The sequence below is a fragment of the Camellia sinensis genome, chromosome 14 (assembly GCF_055761805.1).
Source record: "Camellia sinensis isolate YWXY chromosome 14, ASM5576180v1, whole genome shotgun sequence".
NCBI lineage: Eukaryota > Viridiplantae > Streptophyta > Magnoliopsida > Ericales > Theaceae > Camellia > Camellia sinensis.
Window position 1 is genome coordinate 35,103,552 of NC_138974.1, and position 22,501 is coordinate 35,126,052.

Sequence of the window (22,501 nt, forward strand, 5' to 3'; positions counted from 1 at the left end):
AAAATTCCAACGTCTTGTTACCAAAATGCGAAGGGTGCTTTTGGTTCCTTTCTTGTATATTACATTTGATAAGTAGAATTAGCTTAGCAACCGTGGGGGAAAATCAAGTTATATTTTGGTCGTTCTATCAAATTGGATGTTTTTTAAGGTATATCATGTATTTTTGTGGTAAATATTACATATATTTATTAGTATAATTATGATAATTTGTGATTTAGAAATTAAATTACGTATTTTTATTCAAATATTTTCTAACCAAATAACTCACTAGGTTAATTATTAATTACAAAAATGTTAGTGTCATATAAATCTGAGATTTTGTATGAATTTTTATAAAAATAATATTCTTTGAATTTTTTTTAAAAATAAATAAAAATTAATTTGACAAAAGTAAACTTCAAAATATATTTTTAAAATTTTAAAAATGAGTTTTACCATGCAAAAAGATTAAACTATATAAAAATGATAAATACTTTTAATTTAAAAAAAAAAATTCACGAGACTAATTTTAAAATCTTATTTAAAAAAAATTAAAACAAACTCTTTTTGAAAACCAAACCTACCCCTGTATTTCACTTGAGTTTTTGCTTTGGCGAGGAAATGTAACAAGGACTCTTTTGTTTGTTTCTTCTATGGCTATATATAAATTCCCATTTTGCATGCAAACATTCTTATCATCCCAAGCACTACCCACACCTGATTACTGATTCGCAAGCTATATATCTAGCTATATATTTTTCCTTACTGTTCTAGTGATGGAGATGCCTGAAACAGACGAGAAAAAAGAAATAAAGAGCCAATTGTTCAGGCATGCCATGAAAGGTGAATGGAAGGAAGTCGTGGAAATATACAAGAAAAATGCAGAAGTTCACGTGGCCAAGATCACCAAATCAGGAGATACCGCATTGCACCTAGCGGTGTCAGATGGCCAAGTTCAATTTGTTAAACTGCTCGTTGATACAATTTATAACCATGATGGTGGTGGTGGTGAAGGTGAACCAGAAGATCCCAGTGTACAAGTTGAGGAAGGTCTTGGTGGTGAAGGTGAACCAGAAGATCCCTGTGTACAAGTTGAGGAAGGTCTTGGACCAGAGGCTCTCACGATAAAAAATGAGAGAGGGAATACCCCTCTCCATTTGGCAGCAGCATCGGGTAGTTTCGAAATGTGCTATTGGATCGCTATAGAACATCCAAATTTAATTTTTATTCGGAACAACGAGAAAATGAACCCTTTGTTCTTGGCTGCTCTCAATGGTAAGAAAGATGCTTTCCTCTGTCTTGATAATCTTTGTGGCAAGGAGAATGCTTCGATCAACTGTAGAGGGAGCAACGGCGATACTTTTCTTCATGCTGCCCTCAATGGCGGATTCTTTGGTGAGCTATCTATCTATCTATCTATCTACAAAATGACATCTTGCTCATCATATTATTATGATGTTGGATATGTAAAACATGTTAAGTCTGCTAGTAGATTATAAATTTAAATCATATCCTATATACATATTTTTATTATTCTGTGTGCTGATGTATATGTGATGTGATGCGTTGTGCTGGGGATAGATTTGTCATTTCAAATAATTTGTCGATATGGAGAACTTGTTAATCACTACAATGAGAAAGGATTCACCCCACTTCATGTTCTAGCCACTAAGCCTTCCTCCTTCAAAAGTGGAAAGCGGCTTGGACACTTGGATAGAATCATTTACTACGGTAACTTCTCTCTCTTTTTCTCACTTATAGGAGCATCATTATGAATACGTGATATTACCTTAGACTCAAGTTTACTCCTCTCATACCACTCCACACATCTACCACACATCACGTATCAAATGATTTCTTCAGAAATTCTGATGTTCTTTAATTTATAAATATATACTCTCTCTTTTTTTCTTTTTTAATTAGTGTTGGAATGTTATCAGGATGTGAGAATGTTTTGGAATGTTATGAATTTGGATAAAAATTTGAAAAGGGGCAAGAAAAAAGTAACACACATTTTACATATTCTTTTCCTTTTATTTTTCAAATATGAATTCATAAACCAAACACATAATTAACTTACACCTACTTAGTTAGTGACATTTTTAAAAAATGTCATTACTACTAAAATTTAGTGGCATCTGTTGATAAATGTCACTAAAATAATTTCTTGTGTCATTTTTTTTTATAAAATGTCATAAAATTGATGTAACATTTCTTTATTAAAATGCCACTACAGCCTTGTATATTTGTGGTTATGTGGCATTTTTCTAAAATGTGTCACAAAATATTATTTTTGTCACATTTTTTAAAAACATACCACTAACATAGTGTCACTAAAGTGTGTTTTTGTTGTAGTGAGGGCCACTAGGCCCAATTAACTCTGAGACTTGTAGATTGTAATAGAATCAGATTGCCACTTTGTAATTTATTACTCTATTGTTGAGTACATTTTTATCTCTTTATGGACATCAATATTTGCAAGGTACATTTGTTGAGGAGCTCAAGAAGGATGACGGGGAAAAGGAACCGAAACCCGAATCCCAACTCGAAAAGCAACCCAAACTTCCGGAGAACTACCAAGCGTGTTTCTTCATCTATCGACTGTACCAGAAGGTGGTCCATGTAATTCGTGAGTTTTTTATTTTATTTTATTTTTCTAATTAATTCTTATATGCAATTATAGTTAAGAGACATGAAAATGGAAAGATTCAAATAGCTGACCTCTTTCTTAGTCAAATACAAAATTATTGTGGCATATTGTTAGAGTAATCAAACAAATTTAGTTTATTTTTTACAATTGTACCATTTAAGTCTAAGGAATGGAGTATTACTAATTTTTAAATTCAGCTGCTACTAATCATATATATTGAGACGAAGATTTGCTTTGTGAAGCCCCCAAAACTTGGTCTTCATATCATATTAGAATTTTAGCGACATATAACTTAAATTCAATTTGACAATATAGGTTGATACCCTTCTAGACGTTACAAACTAAAATCGACTTAAGTTGTCTTTGGATATTGGATTTGACAAAAGATTTGTGAAAATAAAGAAAATATGAAGGGAATATATATATATTAAAAAAAAAATTAATACTTTTTTTTCCCTGTCCCTTTACGATTTGTTAATTCTTAAAGTAATATGATTTTAATTGTATAATGATCAGTTTATGAAGGGGAAGCAATAAATTGATTAATATGACCCCATAAATTTTGTTTACTAATACCAAACTATTTTCTTTTTTAGATACGAAAAAGATTGACAGAAAACAACAAACAAATGGAAAAAGCAAAGGTAAGCAAATCATCAGTCAGGACATTTTTTTTTCAAAAATACTAGAGCCCCAAAAATTCTACCAAAAGTTTTACTAAATATCTCACATAAGTGTGGGATCCACATGGGACCCACATTGTGTGGGTCCCACACCTATGTGAGACATTTGGTAAAACTTTTGGTAGAATATTTGGGATCTCTAGAATTACTCTTTTTTTTTTTAATGAAATTATGTGATATATTTGCATCAGTTTAATAGAAAATCATCAATGTAATTCATAATTGAAAATTATCATATTATTAATCCTATTATTAGTAATGATATTCATGTATCAATGTTATTCGAGCATTTGGTCTGTATAGAAATCCTCTATAATTATAATTATCCACAACATTTTTTTAATAAACTTTAAAATTCAGTAACTTAATTATCCAAAACATTTTTCGTAAAATTTATGTTCTTGGAACCTTTTTACGGAGATAGGTTAAACAAAATCTATATTTAATTCTGTTAGAGAAAATATGTGATTCCCCACAAGTAAATCAATCAATGAGAATAAAAACTAATGCGGAAAAATTAAATCAAAAGCAACACAAGAATTTTTACGTGGTTCCCTCAATGTGAGGTACGTCCACGGGATCGAAATCCGATTCCACTATCAACCAAATAAGTTCCAAACGATTACAAACGAGACACTAATGGTCTCACAAAACCACCCTTAGGTGAATTCCAAATAATCACAAATAAACAAAGAGGAAAGACCTCACCAAATAGATGAACCAAAATCTTCAGAACTAGAGTTGAAGAAGACCCAAAAATAACGAACCAAATCAGAGCCGAAAATTGAACCAAACTGCTTCACAAATCAAAGCACCAATTCTTGATTGACCAAGTCAAATCAAGAATAACAAACAACCCAATTGAACCAAAGCTGCTGCCGTTTTTCTTTTCCCACGGGATGAGCAAAAACAAACCCTAAAATATTGTGAATCTAGGATTTATTATCAAACCTTAGTTGTTTCCAAATTGGATTGGGTCTCCTCAAATATAATATATATTTATATATTATACCTAAACCAAGCCAAATTAAAATTCTTTAACAAACCAATTGGGTCCCACACTCCAATAAGGAGGTATACCCAACAATTCTCCCCCTACCGACTTAGGTGGAGACATCAACCATACCCGCCAAAGTTCGACACTTTAAATGTTTGTCCTTCGACAAAGTCTTTGTCAACATATCTGAAATATTATCATCTGTGTGAACCTTTTCGAGTTGTAACAATTTCGAATCTAACACATCAATAATCCAATGGTATCTCACATCAATGTGTTTCGATCTCGAATGAAAAGTAGAATTTTTGCTCAAGTGAATAGCACTTTGACTATCACAATAAAGTACATACCTTTCTTGCTTCAAACCCAATTCTTGCAAAAAATTCTTCAGCCATAACTCTTCTTTGCAAGCTTCCGTAATGGCAATAAATTCAGCTTCGGTAGTTGAGAGAGCAACACATTTTTGTAATTTAGATTGCCATGCCATAGCTCCCCCTGCAAAAGTCATCAAATACCCCGAAGTAGATTTCCTAGAATCAACATCACCAGCCATGTTAGAATCTGTGAACCCATCAAACATCGGCTTACCATTCCCAAAACACAAACATACCTTCGAAGTCCCTTGAAAATACCTTAGAATCCATTTTACCGCTGCCCAATGTTCTTTACCCGGATTAGAGAGAAACCGACTCACCACACCAACTGCGTGAGCAATATCCGGCCTTGTACAAACCATGGCGTACATCAAAGAACCAACTGCTGAAGCATAAGGAACTTTCAACATCTCTTCTTTGTCTTTCTCACTTGTAGGACATTGATTCGAACTAAGTTTGAAGTGACCCGCAAGTGGACAACCAATCGACTTTGCTTTATCCATATTGAACCTCTCAAGAACTTTCTCAATGTAGCTTTCTTGAGACAACCAAATCAGCCCCTTTTTGCGATCACGAACAATTTTTCATACCAAGAATTTGCTTTGCCGGCCCCAAATCTTTCATAGCAAAAGACTTGCTTAACTCAAATTTCAACCTGTTTATCATGGTAGAATCTTGACCCACAATTAACATGTCATCAACATAAAGCAAAAGAATAATAAATTTGTCATCCGAAAATTTTTTCACAAATACACAATGGTCCGAAGTGGTTTTAGAAAAACCATTATTCATCATGAAAGAGTCAATTTTTTTGTACCATTACCGCGGGGCTTGCTTGAGACCATACAAACTTTTCTTCAATTTGCAAACAAATTTCTCTTTCCCTTTCTCTACAAAACCTTCCGGTTGCTCCATATAAATTTCTTCTTCAAGATCACCATGAAGAAATGTTGTCTTCACATCAAGTTGCTCAACTTCAAGGTTCATACTTGCAGCCATGCCAAGTACAACCCGAATAGAAGACATCTTTACAACTGGCGAGAAAATCTCATCAAAATCAATACCTTTCTTTTGCCCAAAGCCTTTCACAACAAGACGTGCTTTGTACCTCAGAGTCTTGCCATCATTCTTCAATTTGAAGACCCATTTATTTTTCAAAATTTTCCTCCCCTTAGGCAACTTCACTAAATCATAAGTGTGATTTTCATGCAAGGAATTCATCTCCTCTTCCATGGCCTTTTTCCAATCACCTTTCTTTGCATACTCAATTGCTTCTTGGTAGCTCTCAGGCTTCCCTTGATCAGAAATCAACACAAATTCATTAGGAGGATACTTTCTTGAAGGTTGTCGGTCCCTTGTAGATTTTCTTAACTCAAGTTGTGGTGGCGGTTCTTGAGTTGGATGCTCTTCCTCAATTTCTGGCTCAACTTCATTAGGATTAGCATCATCCTCTACATCTTCAATAGGTGGCTGCACATCTCCTCCATTTTCATCATTAACTGAAGATGAAGGAGATGGATCCATGTCAATAAGATCACTAGTTTTTAGCTCCGGTTGATCACCTTTGCCAAAGTCTTCAATTGTTTGGTCTTCAAGAAACACAACATCACGGCTTCGAATAACTTTCTTGTCGACCGGATCCCACAATCTATACCCGAATTCATCACGCCCATAGCCAAGAAAAATGCATTGTCTTGACTTACTATCAAGCTTGGACCTCTTATCCTTTGGAATGTGAACAAAAGCTCGGCAACCAAACACTCTCAAGTGCAAATAAGACACATCTTTGCCTGTCCAAATTCTTTCAGGAACATCACCATTCAAAGGATAGGAAGGAGACAAATTGATTACGTCAATCGTTGTCTTCAATGCCTCACCCCAAAAGGATCTTGGCAATTTAGCTTGTGAAAGCAAATACCGTGTTCTTTCCACAATGGTGCGGGTCATCCTCTCGGCAACTCCATTTTGTTGAGGAGTCTTCTTAACTGTCTTTTTATGCCGAATACCTTGGTTGCGACAATACTCATCAAATGGCCCAATGTATTCACCACCATTGTCTGATCGGATACACTTCAATTTCTGCCCTGTTTCTCTTTCAACCATAGCCTGAAAATGCTTAAATACTTCTAGAACTTGATCTTTAGTTTTTAGTAGAAAAGCCCAAACTTTCCTTGAATAATCATCAATGAAAGTAACAAAATAAAGTGCACCACTATGTGTTCTAACTTTTAAAGGACCACAAACATCCGAGTGAATCAACTCCAAAACATTTTCTTTTCTAAAAGCAACATTTTTATAAAAAGAAACTCTATGTTGTTTACCCGCCAAACAATTAACACAAGTTTTAAGATGTGTACCTTTCAAACCGGGTAGAAGCTCTTTCTTGAACAAAACTTGCAGCCCCTTTTCACTCATGTGGCCAAGCTGCTTGTGCCACAATTCGGTAGAAGTATCATCTTGAAGTGCATTGACAACACCTTTACAAATTTTTCCTTGCATCGAATAAAGTGTATGAGTCTTCTTACACTTAGCCACCACCAAAGAACCCTTTGTGAGCTTCCATATTCCATCACCAAATTTGTTGTTGAAGCCTTCATCATCTAGCTTCCCGGTAGAGATCAAATTGAGGCGAATGTCGGGAACATGCCTCACATCTTTAAGTAACAACTTGCAGCCCAAATTTGTTTCCAAGCAAACATCACCCATACCAATAATCTTGGACAAACCTTCATTACCTATTCGAACAAAACCATAATCTCCTTTGTTGTAGGTAGTGAAGAAATCAACTCGAGAAGTCACATGAAAAGAAGCACCAGAATCAATCACCCAATTGCTCTCTTGGCCCACAAAATTGATACAATCATCTTCACAAACGACCATGAGATCACCATTGGTAGTAACTGCCGTTGTGTCTTCTTGCTTCTTGTCCACACTTTTGTCACGCCTTTTCTCCTTATTCTTGAGCTTTCGGCATTCTCGCTTCATGTGCCATTTCTCATGGCAATAATAGCACTCAATGTCTTTCTTTGAAAAAGAACCATATTTTGATTTGTTACGGCTTTGATCACGACCATGAGGAGTCTTACTCTTCCCCTTTGTTTTACTTCGGCCTCTCACAACAAATGCTTCTGAATGAGAGGAACCCGCTGATTTTCTTCTAGTTTCTTCATTCAATAGGCTACTAGTGACTTGACCCATTGTGACAACTCCATCAGGCGCCGAATTACTGACGATCATAACCAAAGTCTCCCAACTTTCGGGCAAAGAACAAAGTAGCGTCAAAGCCTGCAACTCATCATCAAAAACAATTTTCATAGAAGCAAGTTGGTTAACAATACTCTTTATTTCATTCAGATGTTCCGGAATAGGGCTGCCCTCTTTATATTTTAAATTAACCAACTTACGAAACAGAAAAGCTTTATTTGTGGCTGATTTCCTATCATAAAGGCCTTCTAATTTTTTCCATAAATCATGTGCTAAAGTTTCAGTAGCAACATGATGAAACACATTGTCATCAATCCATTGACGAATAACACCAACGGCTTTTCGATTAAGCCTATTCCATTCATCATCTTTTATACCCTTGAGTTTGTCAGAATCACCCTCAATGGGTCCATATAGATCTTTACAAAATAATACTTCCTCCATTTTAGTTTTCCAAGTTACCCAATTGTTTCTATTGAAGCTAGACATACGACCCACATTCCGCTCCATTGATTTACACAAATAAATAAATCCAAATAAACCGTAAGCTCTGATACCAGTTGTTAGAGAAAATATGTGATTCCCCACAAGTAAATCAATCAATGAGAATAAAAACTAATGCGGAAAAATTAAATCAAAAGCAACACAAGAATTTTTACGTGGTTCCCTCAATGTGAGGTACGTCCACGGGATCGAAATCCGATTCCACTATCAACCAAGTTCCAAACGATTACAAACGAGACACTAGTGGTCTCACAAAACCACCCTTAGGTGAATTCCAAATAATCACAAATAAACAAAGAGGAAAGACCTCACCAAATAGATGAACCAAAATCTTCAGAACCAGAGTTGAAGAAGACCCAAAAATAACGAACCAAATTAGAGCCGAAAATTGAACCAAACTGCTTCACAAATCAAAGCACCAATTCTTGATTGACCAAGTCAAATCAAGAATAACAAACAACCCAATTGAACCAAAGCTGCTGCCGTTTTTCTTTTCCCACGGGATGAGCAAAAACAAACCCTAAAATATTGTGAATCTAGGATTTATTATCAAACCTTAGTTGTTTCCAAATTGGATTGGGTCTCCTCAAATATAATATATATTTATATATTATACCTAAACCAAGCCAAATTAAAATTCTTTAACAAACCAATTGGGTCCCACACTCCAATAAGGAGGTATACCCAACAAATTCAACATTTTTAAAGAAAAAAAAATTGATTTTGTAGTAGAAAACTATGAAATTTCTTTGTTGTTAACTAAGAAATTTCGATGTTAGCCGAGATTTTCACTATTAACCAAAAAATTTGTCAATTAAATATATTTCAATTTACAAACAAAAACTATGAAATTTCTTAGTTTCTGCACAGCCACTGTGAAATTTCTTAGTTACACATAATTTCACATCCAGGACTGATCTTCTTTGATAAACTTGACAAGTAAATTCCAAAATTATAAATTTTACTAAATATATGTCTCCCTTTGTAAGCAATTGATATATCAATACAATTTCTTTTGCCGATAAAAAAGAAAGAAAGTTTGATTGACCCCTTAACTATTTTCTTTTTCAGATACAGGCAACAATAATACACACCATAAAACAGATGTGGAAAGCCCAGGTAAGTAAATCATCAATCAAAGTTTTACATATTGTTTTCTTTTTTCTTTTTTGATCAGCTTACATTTTGTTTTCTTAACTACAATTTGGAAAACTTTTAAAAACTCCTAACGTATTGTGGTAGTTGTCCAATAAAAATACATGACACATTTTTTATTTGTTCATACCACGAGAAGAAGGTAAAATAAATTTTGCCCTATATTTTGTTTTCTTTAACTATTGCCTAAAGTTGAGAATGTGATATTTGAACATTTTCATAATTGTAGAATGTTATTGTCAATTCATTTTGTAAGATTTTTATTTTTATTTTTATTTTATGCATGTATATATATGTTTAATTCACAGGTCATTCGCATGACAATTTTCCGCCCAATTACAAATCTTGCGTTGAACCCGTCGAGCTTATCTACAAGGCATTTCTAATCATTCTTGGATGGGGTAGATACTATAAACTTCCCACAACAATTCTCCTTTGGTCTTGTTATGTTATATATATATTTTTAGATAGTCTTGTTATGTTATTTAAAGGGTAAATTACCAATAGGTCTTAATAGTTAGACTTAATTTCCATCAAGTCCTATTGAAAATAAGTCTTGGTAAAATTGTCGCTAAAAATAATTTTTTTGCAACAATTTTTTTATATATGTCGCTAAGAATTGATAATTAGTGACTTTTTTGTCATGATTTTTATAAATTGTAGCTAAAAATTACAATTAGTGACGTTTTTTTATAACAAATTTTTCTCATAGGACTTATTAGACAATAAATTCACTTATTATGACCTACACGTAAGTACCCCTTATTTAAATCATGTTTTCGTGCTTAAATTAAGTTTTTTATTTTTTATTTTTTATTTTTTATTTTTTATTTTTAGTGAGGGGGGAGGTGCTGGAGAGAAAAAAAGAGCACGTATGGACTATGCAGCTCTTGAACAAACTTCTTCCTCTATCAATGGCATATTATGAAAATAATGGACAGAAACCACAACACTATGTTGGCGAATATTTTGATAACTATGTTGGCGAATTACAACACGTTAATGACAACATTGATCCAGGCACACCGGCGCCAGCGCAAGATCCTCGAAAAGGTAACAACTGTTAGTAATGGGCGCCCATGTGGCATGACCATTAAATTTGATTTTGAATCCTTATCCAAATAGGTTTTGATTTTGAAATCAAACCTATTTAGGATAACCACTCTTGAAACAGACGTTATCAGTTTGAACTGATATAGATAGATATAATATATATTAGATATTATCTGTATCTTAACTGATATGGATAGATATTATAATATATTAAATATTTGTTATATGGTTATGGGTAATCCAAGAGAAAACAACGTAGGTTTTGTTTTCTACCCATAAACTGACTCTCTCCCAAGAAACAACGATCAAGTCAATTGCACTGTGGTTTGTGTGGGTGATATTCACCATTGTAATATCACCCCACTGCTGGGATTGATTTATCAGACTCTGGAAGCACGTGATTTATCCACGAGGTTCTATCATCGAAAGGTATGATATGATCATTTTAATCCGCTGCATATTCTGTGTTTTTTTTTTCAGTTTACATTGGTATCAGAGCCAATGATGGATATTTTCGTGCTTTCTTTTATCATGTGTATATTTATAAAAGATGTGGAGATCCAAAATATTTTATTTTTATGATCATTAATGTCATTTTTAAGAGCATAAATGATTTTATTTTGGAAAAAGGAGTCCGGCAGTACAAAAATCGGAACTGTCAGTACCCTGGAAGGCGGCGCGTGGCATTCACGCGCCACCACGCCGAAGCCACGCGCGCCCACGCGCCTACACGCGCCGGATGCCATGCTGACGCGCCTGCACGCGCCATCACGCGCGCGTCGGCGGTGCTGTCCACGCACGCGCGCCGTCCGCGCCCGCACGCGCGCCGCGTGCTGGAGCCGCGCGCCGAGCCGAGGCTGAGCCGTGCGCCGAGCCGAGGCTGAGCCGCGCGCTGAGCCGATCCTTGAGCCGACTTGCGCTGAGCGGCGCCGAGCCGAGCCGAGCCGTTTTTCCGCGCTGGCTTGCCTCTAAGGCTCTGTTTGTTTGTTTTTTAATTCTAAATTGCGTTAATTGGCCATAATTTATTCGTTATAGCTTTGTTTTAAGCATGGTTGGTACCCTTAGACTCAGAATTAATTTTTCTATATTCTGTAAAATTTTGAAAATTTACGAAAATATGTAATATTTTTCCTATGTTAATAATGCATTTTTTTTGCTTTAAAATGCATCTGGTGTTGCATGATTAATTTTCTGGGGTTGAAATTTTTATTGTGGACTTCTGAAATGTTTTAATATCTACTGGTAATAATGTCCCATTTTATCAGTTTCTAGATTTTTTTATTTCTAATTTTATGTGTATTTATTAGTCATTTAAAATTCCAGAATATTTCAGAAAAATTTCAGAAGATTTCAGAACAATGTACATTTTAATTATGGCATAATCTGAATATTGTTTCTGTTTACTAGTTTCTGGATTTTTTATTTCTAATTTTATGTGTGTTTAATTAGTTATTTAAAATTCCAGAAAATACCAGAAAATTTCAGGATGATGTACTTTCTGTTATGGCATAATTTAAATATTGGATACAGCATATTTTTTTGGGTTTGTAATATGTTGTAATTAGAAGAGCATGTTTATTTATTTATTTATTAGAATTCCATTATTAAATAAATATAGCATGAGTTATTTGTAGATTTACATTAAAATGCTATTGTATGGAATTTATCATGCTTTGTATATGCCATAGTCAGTGGGAGGTTATTCGGTTGAGAGAAATCTTTGTAGATTAACTCCCGAAAACCAATATTTTGCGCATAAATTAAACTAAATTTTGGATAATTGTCACTTGTGGCGCAAGAGATGATTACGAGCATAGCGGATTTTCGATCTTGCGACTTGTGTAATATTGTCACTATTTAATTTAGATTTTTGCGGCAAAATTATATTATGCTAATCAAATTAATCCCAATGCGAATTTCTCTCTAAATTGATTTAGCTTATGGAAGTTAATTTGGTTGACCTAAACTTAGTAGAGATGTTCAAATGTGAACAAACTAATCCCATTCTTTAGATGAGCAAAAGTCTTGGAGACTTTAGGTCAAACCTTAATTGAGCCAAAGTAAGGAAACATGACTCAAAGTCGCCGTGTTTTTTGTTGCCTTGTTTGGCACAATAAAAACTAATGTGTGCGCTATAGTTAGCGGCACGCTACATAGTTTTGGTTGGCGAGTTTTGGAGTTATGAAATTAGTAAGCCCTCAATAGATCTGTATATGATCTTGACTAATGAGCTGCGCGGATTGACTTTGTAATTTGACTTGTAAATAATGTTACATCATTGGATGAAGTAACATTCAAGAGTCACGTCATCCAAGAAATGCGAGCTTAAATAAATTAGTCATTAAGTGTAAGACGAGTAGCCAGTACGAGCAGTGTTTTGCTCTCTACCCAATTATTGGGAGTGGATTGAGCGAAATTTCATGCACTATAATAGTGTGCGTTGAAATATCACGTGAAGTTAAAAGATTAGCGCTTAGAAGCTGCAAAATCTATTAACACTGAGTGAAAAGATTAGCGCTTAGTGGCTGCAAAATCTATTAGCATTGCCAACTTGTCTAAGTGTGGACACTTACTGTTTCCACACTTGAGTATGAAACATGGATGAGGTGCTTCTTTGTGTGATTCCTTTACTAGGCTAACGTTTTGAATAACATTTACCACTAAGCGCAAACGTTGCAGCATAGTAATGAAAAGGTTAAGGCTGACAAGGTTGTTATGACTCTAAGAATTTAACGCATCGCTTGTAAGAGCATTGTGTTGAATTAGACTCTTTAGCCTAATTCGCGCTTAAGTTACTTCAGGAGCTATCATAGTTGATAGCTTATTCTCTCCTTCTTGTGGATAGTAGAATTAATTGCAAGTAACTATGAAGCGAGAAATAGAGATGGCAACAGGAGTATCGTCATCTTTCAACTAGATGTATTAAAGTGTATGGAGAATGAAATTGACTTGAAGGTGCAGGGGATTAGCACTTACTAGTTAAATTTGCGACTTAGGCGCAGTTGATATCTCCATGACATCCTTTTTATGATCTAGTGAATATGACTTAGTCGTGAGTCATTACCTAGTTGGGCCTAAACCTTTAAAACTTGTCTTCGAGAACTCACACATTAAGATGATTGGAATTAGTTTATGACATTGGTCATGAACCAGTGGCTTATTATACTTAATCACATTAATGAGATGATGACACGATGGTTTGAGTAGGCCTTCTCGGGCCCACTCGCTTATGACATCCTGCTCTCATGTGAATGTGTAACTTTGTTCGCAATGGGTGCGCACAAGTAAGTAGGAAAGCCGCAGAAGGTCATTTGTTTTGGCGCATTTAGTCCACTATGATATTTTGTGACTAGATATGTGTGAGGGTACAATAGCTAAGCCTCAATCTCGACACATTTATAGATTACGATACGCATCTGAGTCAAGACTATTTGATCTCCCATAAGTCAAAAGTTTTGAGATGATTTTTGACATTGCACATATGAGGTCGAGATCAATTAGATAAGAGTTTTTTGTGCTTTTAGTTTTGACCAAGGTGGCGAGTATCTATTTGAGTTATTTTTTCAGAAAAACTCTGTGAAGAGAGATGAATGCTTAGAACATTGATTATTCCTAGTACTCAACAACACACTGGTGTAGTAGAGATAAGGAATTAAATATTGTTAATGTTAGGTAGATAATGGCGCAAAATGTTTCCCAATTGGGAATTGCACTAGTTTGTTGCCTATATCCCTAACTAAGTGCCCTCCATATCAGTTTTTACACTCCATTTTTGAGTAATGGGTTAGCAGAGAGCCATCTATGGGCGATCTGTAACCATTAAGCAGCTTATCTTTATTCTACTTCTCATAAGATTGCGGAGTTAAGACCTAGGGTTCTATAGCGCATTATTGTATGCTGTCTTGTAAACACAAAGGGTCGTGTGGCGCATTATTGTATGCGGTCATGCAAACCCTCCGGGTCATGTGCATATAGGTAAGCAGCTTTGTGGTAGTGTAACTAAGTCACATAAAGTTTTATTAGTAAAGGTGACGTGAATAGAGTTTTCGGAACTCTATAAGATGGAGAATTCCAAGCATAGCGCTCTATGTAGCCTAGTTGAGAATGGAAAGAAATTTCCAATATCCTAGGGACAGTGGGAGCGATGTGTCTACTAATGGATTACTCCATTAGAGAAGAATACTCTACATTCTTAGTTGCGTGGTAGCAAATGTGAAAATTTTCCACGTCATCACTGGGTGATTGAGAGGGAAACATTCATGATTGCTCCGCAAGATGATAAAGAGCCTAGGATAATGCCAAAGGCTCTAGTCCCCTGTCTTTAGAAAGTGGATCAATGTTGCGCAGTTTAAGACAAAGTCTTTGAGGATCAACCATTTTTATAATTTGGTTGACTTTCCATTATGACGCAAAACTGTTATAAAGTTATGCGTAATTTGGATAGTCATTGTTGAGGCATAAGGCTCGCTAGATACCGAATGGTCGCACCATTGAGGAAAGTGTTGACCATGAGAAGACTTCCTCCTGGGGAGTGAGGTTATTTTGACTTAGGCTATGATTGACATAAGTTCGGAACATTGATTTGTGGACATTGTGACCCGTTTTTCATTAGAGAATTGGATAAGTAGATCCGTAAGGATTTACCTTCTGCTTTTATGGTGAAAAGTTAGGAGCGCAAAAAGGTTGCTGGTTCCAATAAATCTTTTACAGCCTAAAGCAGTTATCCAAACAGTGGTTCTTAGATTTCGTCAAGCCATGATAGGGCAACGATGATCGATGAAGACCACTGAGGCATGATCAATGGTCCAAAAGAAGTTTTTCCTTACTTAGTCATTATGAGCCAGGAATTTATAAGGTAGTCGCCATCTAGGGTGGGCAGTCCTCTATTTTAGATATGATGGACATGGGTGATGTAATTTATATGCTCGGATGTACGATCCTTAGGGATTGTTTTAGGAAAATTCTCGGTTTGTCTTCGATGACTTACATAGAGAATATCCTAGAATGATTCTAGATGCAAAATTGCAAATCCATTGACTTACCTATCGGTAAAAGCCAGAGCCTTAGCTATTGAGTGAATCCTCGGATTGTCTTTGGGAGGACCTATATTCCTTGATTTTCTTTGTAATGGGAGCCTAAAGTACGCTATGTGGGCGTATTCGGCATGATAAGTGTTATCTTTGGTAAATGGTCAACTGAGTTGTTTAGACTTTGACCTTGCTCATTAGACTGTGGATAAAATGCTTTATTAGAAGCATATTAATTTGCTCATTGTAAAATTCAATGCGCTGGTTGGGCGCATCTGCGCTAGTTGGGCGCATTAAGAATGAACGCAAATTGGTCACCAAAAATATCTTTAGAGAGGTTATTGCGCAAGAGGTAGTGATCTTAAATCATTTCATGTGAGGCGCACATGGTGGATTCCGTTGTATATACTTATCGCAAGAGGTGCTGATATGGCTTATGTTTGGAATCCATAATTGCGCAAGCTGTGGTCATTTTTTTTTTTTAAATCGATCACTTATTTTGAGATGATGGGATGTTGACACTATTATGGTTTGTGTCATAATGATTAGCAGATGATGATGTCAGCAGGCAAGATTGGCTCACTCACACGAGCAATCGCCCTTGGCGCTTGGGAGCGAGCAAGGATGAGACTGGTGGTTTATTTTATTCGGAGCCAAGAGAGGCTTAAATCATCCACTATGTATGTCGCCTTGGTTATAACCAAGATGAGGTCGTGTTAAGGACCAAACATGGATGTTAGTACCCACTTTCCATGTTATGCCTGTTATGATTAGCCAGATGCGAGATCTCATTTGGCGCCTAGAAGGCGAGCAAATAGAGAATTCGGGTTAGGCGCTAGAAAGCGACTAGACTAATATCTGTACGGTGTATCGAGTATGACGTCACTCTTTATGGAAGAGTTACTCCACCGTAGCATGTATTCATACTATATGTGCTTGGCGACCGAGTAATGAGGTGAGAGAATGGATCCCTGCTTCCTCACCGTGTGAGTCTTACGTGTCATTATTGATATGACTTTCATTTATGTACCCTTTTGTGACTTTTGACTATGTCATAAGGTAAGGGGTTGATGTTCTGCTACTTTGGTATGTTGCCTGCGGTCATGCATGATTCGGCCTTAAGGGACATCACTGGGAAAGCGGTCAATCCTAAACTAAATGGCATGAGTGCAAAGGGAAGATCATCTAGTATTACACCACTGTTGTATATTCACTGCCGGCAACTCACATCGCTCTGTATGAGAGGCGAATTGAGTGTGAATATATTGCAAGAATTAAGAGGGTCAAACATGCTCTTTTTGAGGGATTAGAGATGTTTTTTGGACCGGTGTAATTAGATGGGTCTGGGGTATATGAGACACTATTTCTTTCTTTTTGGGTTGATGTCTCTATGCTGGCTCATTTTGAGTTTCTAGTATAGAGCTCCCACATGCAGGTGTTCTCAGCAGTCGCACGGTGCAGTGGCTAGTATGAGATTGTTCGTTTTTGGGGAGATTGAGATAGAGATGTGGCAGTGTCATGCCAACTCATGTGCGAGTGGGAGATGTTAGTAATGGGCGCCCATGTGGCATGACCATTAAATTTGATTTTGAATCCTTATCCAAATAGGTTTTGATTTTGAAATCAAACCTATTTAGGATAACCACTCTTGAAACAGACGTTATCAGTTTGAACTGATATAGATAGATATAATATATATTAGATATTATCTGTATCTTAACTGATATGGATAGATATTATAATATATTAAATATTTGTTATATGGTTATGGGTAATCCAAGAGAAAACAACGTAGGTTTTGTTTTCTACCCATAAACTGACTCTCTCCCAAGAAACAACGATCAAGTCAATTGCACTGTGGTTTGTGTGGGTGATATTCACCATTGTAATATCACCCCACTGCTGGGATTGATTTATCAGACTCTGGAAGCACGTGATTTATCCACGAGGTTCTATCATCGAAAGGTATGATATGATTATTTTATCCGCTGCATAATTGTTTGTTTTTATTTACAACAACAATAACCAAAAGAACAAAGATGGTAATTTTTATACTTATCTCATCTCTTCTTGTTAGGTAGTGGTATCTTGAATTTGGAATTTTTTATAAAATATATATATAAAAAAAAGTGTACAAAGAATAGTACACTGAAAAATTAATGTATGACCCAAATTCATTCTCTATGTTGTTCCTGCCGGACCTAAAATGATTTTGGGTTGGAAAAGAGTCTACATATTTATAACTAATGTACTGGTGGGTTCTCTTTAATCTTGTTGGATTCATTATGGGTCCCGTTTCAATGATTTAAACTACTCAATTTGTAGGACATTCATGACAAAAAAATTATGTCAATCTGATAATCGTAACCTATTCATTTCATTGCGTTTGTGTGTAAAAAACACTACAAGAAAAAACACATTTGGTGACTAAATTTTTAGTCGCCAAAAGTCAATTTTTAGTTGCCAAAAGTCGGTTTTTAAGTTTCCCCGACTAAATTTTTTAGTTGCCAGTTTGGTCGCTGGAAAACGGTCGGGAAAGGTATTGACGACTAAAAAAATTTTAGTCGCCAAAAAGCAAGTCTTTACCGGCCAAAACTTTGGTCGCCAATAGTCAATTATATTTTTTAAATTATACATTTGGCGACTAAAAATAGTCAATTATATTTTTTAAAATTATACATTTACTGACTAATGTTTTAGTCGCCAATACTGAAGGAATCAGCGACCAAACAGATTTAGTCGCCAAAAGCTCATTCCAAAAAGAAAAGAAAAGTTACACCCTGCTCTTATAGAGATTCGAACCATTAATCTCCCACACCATAAACCTTATACAACACACTCCTTCCACTACGCCTCCATAACATCATATAATTATATATGCAACATATATTATTTATATAGTACTTAGACCCGTATTAATGTTAAAGTCTATATATAAACATAATTATTTTTTATTGAACACAATTTATGTAAAAATAAATTATTTAGTAGAAAAAAAAAAGGATACCACTTTTGGCGACTAAACTTCTTTTTAGTCGCCAAAAAGCATCACTTTCAGCTACTAAACGTGTTTTTAGTCACCGAATGCTTTACTTTTGGCTACTAATTTTTTTTTAGTCGTCAAAGGGCCTTACTTTTGGCTACTAAAATTTGTTTAGTCGGTAAAAGCCTCACTTTTGGCTACCAAACACATTTTTAGTCGCTGAATGCCTCACTTTTGGCTACTAAATTTTTTTTAGTCGCCAAAAGGCCTTACTTTTGGCTACTAAAATTTTTTTAGTCGCTAAAAGCCATATATCGGCAACCAAACAGATTTTTAGTCGCCAAAACTTATACTTTTGGCTACTGAATTTTTTTAGTCGCCAAAAATCTACTAATGCATTTTTAGTCGCCAAATGCTATACTTTCAGCGGCGAAATATAATTTTTTAGTCGCTAATAGTACTTTTTCTTGTAGTGAAAATTGCCGACAAATGTGCTTTTGAAGGTAGATTTTTTTTTTTTTTTTAGTCAAATGTGATAAAAATGAAGAAAGTATGATTATTGGATCAATAGTTGTTGGGGGAAAGAAAACTATCCACTAAATCCTACTTGAATATTCTCTAATCTATTTCTCCACCAAAAATGCTTTAGAGCTCTAATATAGGAGCTCTAATAGCTCTAATGGGAATGTGAGACCCACTCTGATGTGATGTTTGTGTCTTGCCTTATTTATTTATTTATTTATTTTTTATTGCTTGGACACATCACTAGAGCTCAAATTAAAGCTCTAGATTTAGAGCTCTCTAGCATCTCCCATTTCTCCACACCATCACAATATTCTCTAATCCTTCTCGGGAATATACCAAATACTGTTAGACAATAATGGCGGTGATGTTGGCCAAGAGTGGGAAAGGATAGTGTGATTGGTTGAATAAAGTGGTATTACTAGTTGAGAAAAAATAAAAAATAAAAAGGTAAGATAGAAAAAAAAAATTAAACTATTTAATTTCATAAATATAATTTAAGTATTTAAAATTTTATTTTATTTTATTTTTTACTGGTATTTAAAATATTTAAAATTTTGTTTGAGTGGATCTTTTACCGTCAATGATTATATTAGATATCAACATTTTGATTTTAACAATTTTTTAGAGTATGTTTATAAAAACGAGACACCTGTATTAATTGCTGCAAAGAATGGTATCATGGAAATAGTGGAGGAAATTATGGTTAGATTTCCGGTGGCCGTCAGCGACAGAAACTCTGATGGGAAGAATATAGTGCTCTTGGCAGTCGAGAACCGGCAAACGGATGTATTCCAGTATTTACTGAAGAGGTATATTCTGAGAGACACCATCTTTCATGAAGTGGACAAGGATGGCAACAGTGCATTGCATCTCGCTGCAAAGATTTCAGATCGTCCCTGGCTTATCCCCGGTTTGAAAATGCAATGGGAAATCAAGTGGTATGAGGTATGAAGTATGAGTAATGCTATTGAAATAAAAACAAAACTTGAATTAAAATTTAAATTTTATACAAAATAATTTATTAAAATTGGAGTGATAATTTATATATAGAATCAGCATGATTTTAAGGTGAACAGGATGTGGAACGAGATCTTTTCAAGTTTTTTTGTTTAATTTTTATTTTTATATTATCCTAAGATTATGGGGGAAGGGCAGCCGATGAGAACATAGCAAGTGGTGGATGAAACAAACAAACTAGTGCCACAATGTATATTACCCCTTCAAACCCAATTAGTACAGTAAGTGTTTTTTTAAAAAAAAAAAAAAAAAAAAAAAAAAAAAAAAAAAAAACTCATGTAAAAACTGTCATCATCACATTATTTTGGGATGCACCTTCAATATAAACTTTTTGAAAACATAGATTTTTTCATGAAATATTAATCACTGTTTGACAAACTTTGTTTATGAAAGAAAGAAGAAAGAAATTTCGAGAGAGCCACAAAAGGGGACATCATTTGGTGTAAAATATTAGTTTGTAATGCATTTCTCTAAAAAATTCCTTTATGCAGTGCTTGATTGGAGGATTTAAGAAGGGATTTAGAAAGAGAAAGACAAAGGTACATAAAAATAAGTGAAATGTAAGTATATTTTATTCACATTTCACCTACCTTTTCCTTCTCACCTTCCAAATCCATCAACCAAACACAAACTTATAGAATTAATTATGTAGAAACATTAGTGAAAACTGCATGCTTGGATGTAATGCAATTTGTTCAGAATTCCATGCCGCTAATTAATAAAGCATATGCATGACATATATTTGTTTGATCTCTACTGCAGTTTATTAAGAAATCTATGCCAGTATATTTTGGGGCTCAGTATAACAAATACGGCCAGACCCCAAACGAAATATTTATGAAGACACACAGTGATCTCGTGCAAGCTGACACCCAATGGCTAATGAAAACATCAGATTCGTGCGTCATCGCTGCAACACTCATTGCCACAGTGGCCTTTGCCACGTCAGCCAGCATACCAGGTGGCGTTAATCAAGACAACGGGGTGCCTGTCCTCATACAACAGGGCATGTTTGACGTCTTTTCCATCTCATCACTTGCGGCGCTCTGCTTTTCACTGACAGCATTGATCATCTTCCTAGCCATTCTCACCACTCAACACAAAGCCATGGATTTTCATCGTAAGTTGCCAGGAATGCTCCTGATAGGTTTGACGACACTCTTTCTATCCATTGCTTCCATGTTGATATCTTTTTGCGGTGGACATTTCTTTATCCTCAGAGGTGTTGTAAGAGACGCATGGGTTTTTGAATATATAGTGGCGCTTCTACCCATGACAGTTTTTGCCTTGGTGCAGTTTCCACTCTACTTTAATCTTTTCCGAGCTGCCCTTAAGACAGCTCCTGAGAGTAGCTACCTTGAGTTTGCTATTGAATAAACATTGAAGTCATCTAACTCTGTATTACTAATTAGTGACCAGGATATGAAATGTGTCTTTGTGTGTTGTTGCTTATCTGTGTGGAATGGAAGGCAATGGAAAATGTAATAATGTACTGTAATCTCTAATTTCATGTATTGTATGGACTGATGTCCTTTGGTGTGGAATTGAGTGGGTATGCTCAGGAAATCTGCAAAGCATAACAGCTTGGTGGTTTGCTCCATTTTTCTCTGATATACAAAGATTAATTTTGGAACCTCTTTACTTTGCCGTGTTGTGGTCTGTGTGTGGGATATCATCACCCCATGTGAGGGGTGATCCTCCATGTGTTGCAAGGTTGGCCATGTTAGGAAGCCAACACACATGAGCTGGCCATGTGAAGCCAGCACACAAGATAGCTGGCCATATACAAGGCCAGCCCCTCCATCCACCTTTTCTGTAGTGTATAAATGGAGGCTGAGGGGAGGGTTTGAGTGAGAGCAGAGGAAGCCACAGAGAGTGAAATATGTGAGGCGGAGAGACCGTCTCCCTCGGTGTGAGCGAGGGAGACGGGTGAGTGTGTGAGTGAGGAGAGTGTGAGCTCCTCCTCTATTGTAATCTTTCTGTAATATTTCCATTGTTATAGTGATAACCGGCTACTCTTCCGTGGACGTAGGCATTGAGACCGAACCACGTTAAATATTGTGTCTCTTTGAATGTGGGTGTGTTTTTCTGCTTGGTATAATTTCTATAAGGTCTTGGGCGGGATCCCAGATCCCAACAATTGGTATCAGAGCCTCGTTGGTGGCGTTTCGGAACAAAAATAACGTGTTGTTTGAAATTGCCCAGAAATCAAGTTGCTCGAAATCGGGTTTTGAGCACACCAGGAGCAAGGGCTCGAGAAGAGGAGTCCAGAAATATAAAGCAAACACCCAACGGAGGCCGGACGCGCCCTCACGCGCCCCTAGAAGTTGGCGCGTGAATCCCAGTCACG

The 22,501-nt window shown here is 35.8% G+C and overlaps 1 protein-coding gene across 3 annotated transcripts; it reads left to right on the forward strand.

Moving 5' to 3' along the window:
* Positions 1-620: 620 nt before the first annotated feature.
* LOC145807589 (uncharacterized) lies at positions 621-21,751 on the forward strand. Of its 3 annotated transcripts, none has more exons than XM_082906064.1 (9): positions 621-1,374; positions 1,561-1,710; positions 2,462-2,608; positions 3,226-3,273; positions 9,463-9,510; positions 9,855-9,947; positions 10,384-10,599; positions 19,760-20,079; positions 20,914-21,751. In XM_082906064.1, exons 1-9 carry the CDS (start codon positions 756-758, stop codon positions 21,526-21,528), a joined length of 2,256 nt encoding a protein of 751 aa, XP_082762190.1. In that variant the 5' UTR covers positions 621-755; the 3' UTR covers positions 21,529-21,751. The 3 variants fall into 3 exon arrangements, with proteins under 3 accessions (XP_082762190.1, XP_082762192.1, XP_082762191.1); XM_082906066.1 differs by having other exon boundaries at positions 19,823-20,079; XM_082906065.1 differs by lacking the exon at positions 3,226-3,273.
* Positions 21,752-22,501: the final 750 nt, after the last annotated feature.

Excerpts from the sequence above, each read along its gene's own strand:
- LOC145807589 (XM_082906064.1), top strand. The coding sequence starts at position 756 with ATGGAGATGCCTGAAACAGACGAGAAAAAAGAAATAAAGAGCCAATTG. Across the intron at positions 1,375-1,560 it reads CCTCAATGGCGGATTCTTTG|ATTTGTCATTTCAAATAATT; the intron begins GTGAGCTATCTA and ends TGCTGGGGATAG. Across the intron at positions 10,600-19,759 it reads AGCGCAAGATCCTCGAAAAG|AGTATGTTTATAAAAACGAG; the intron begins GTAACAACTGTT and ends ACAATTTTTTAG.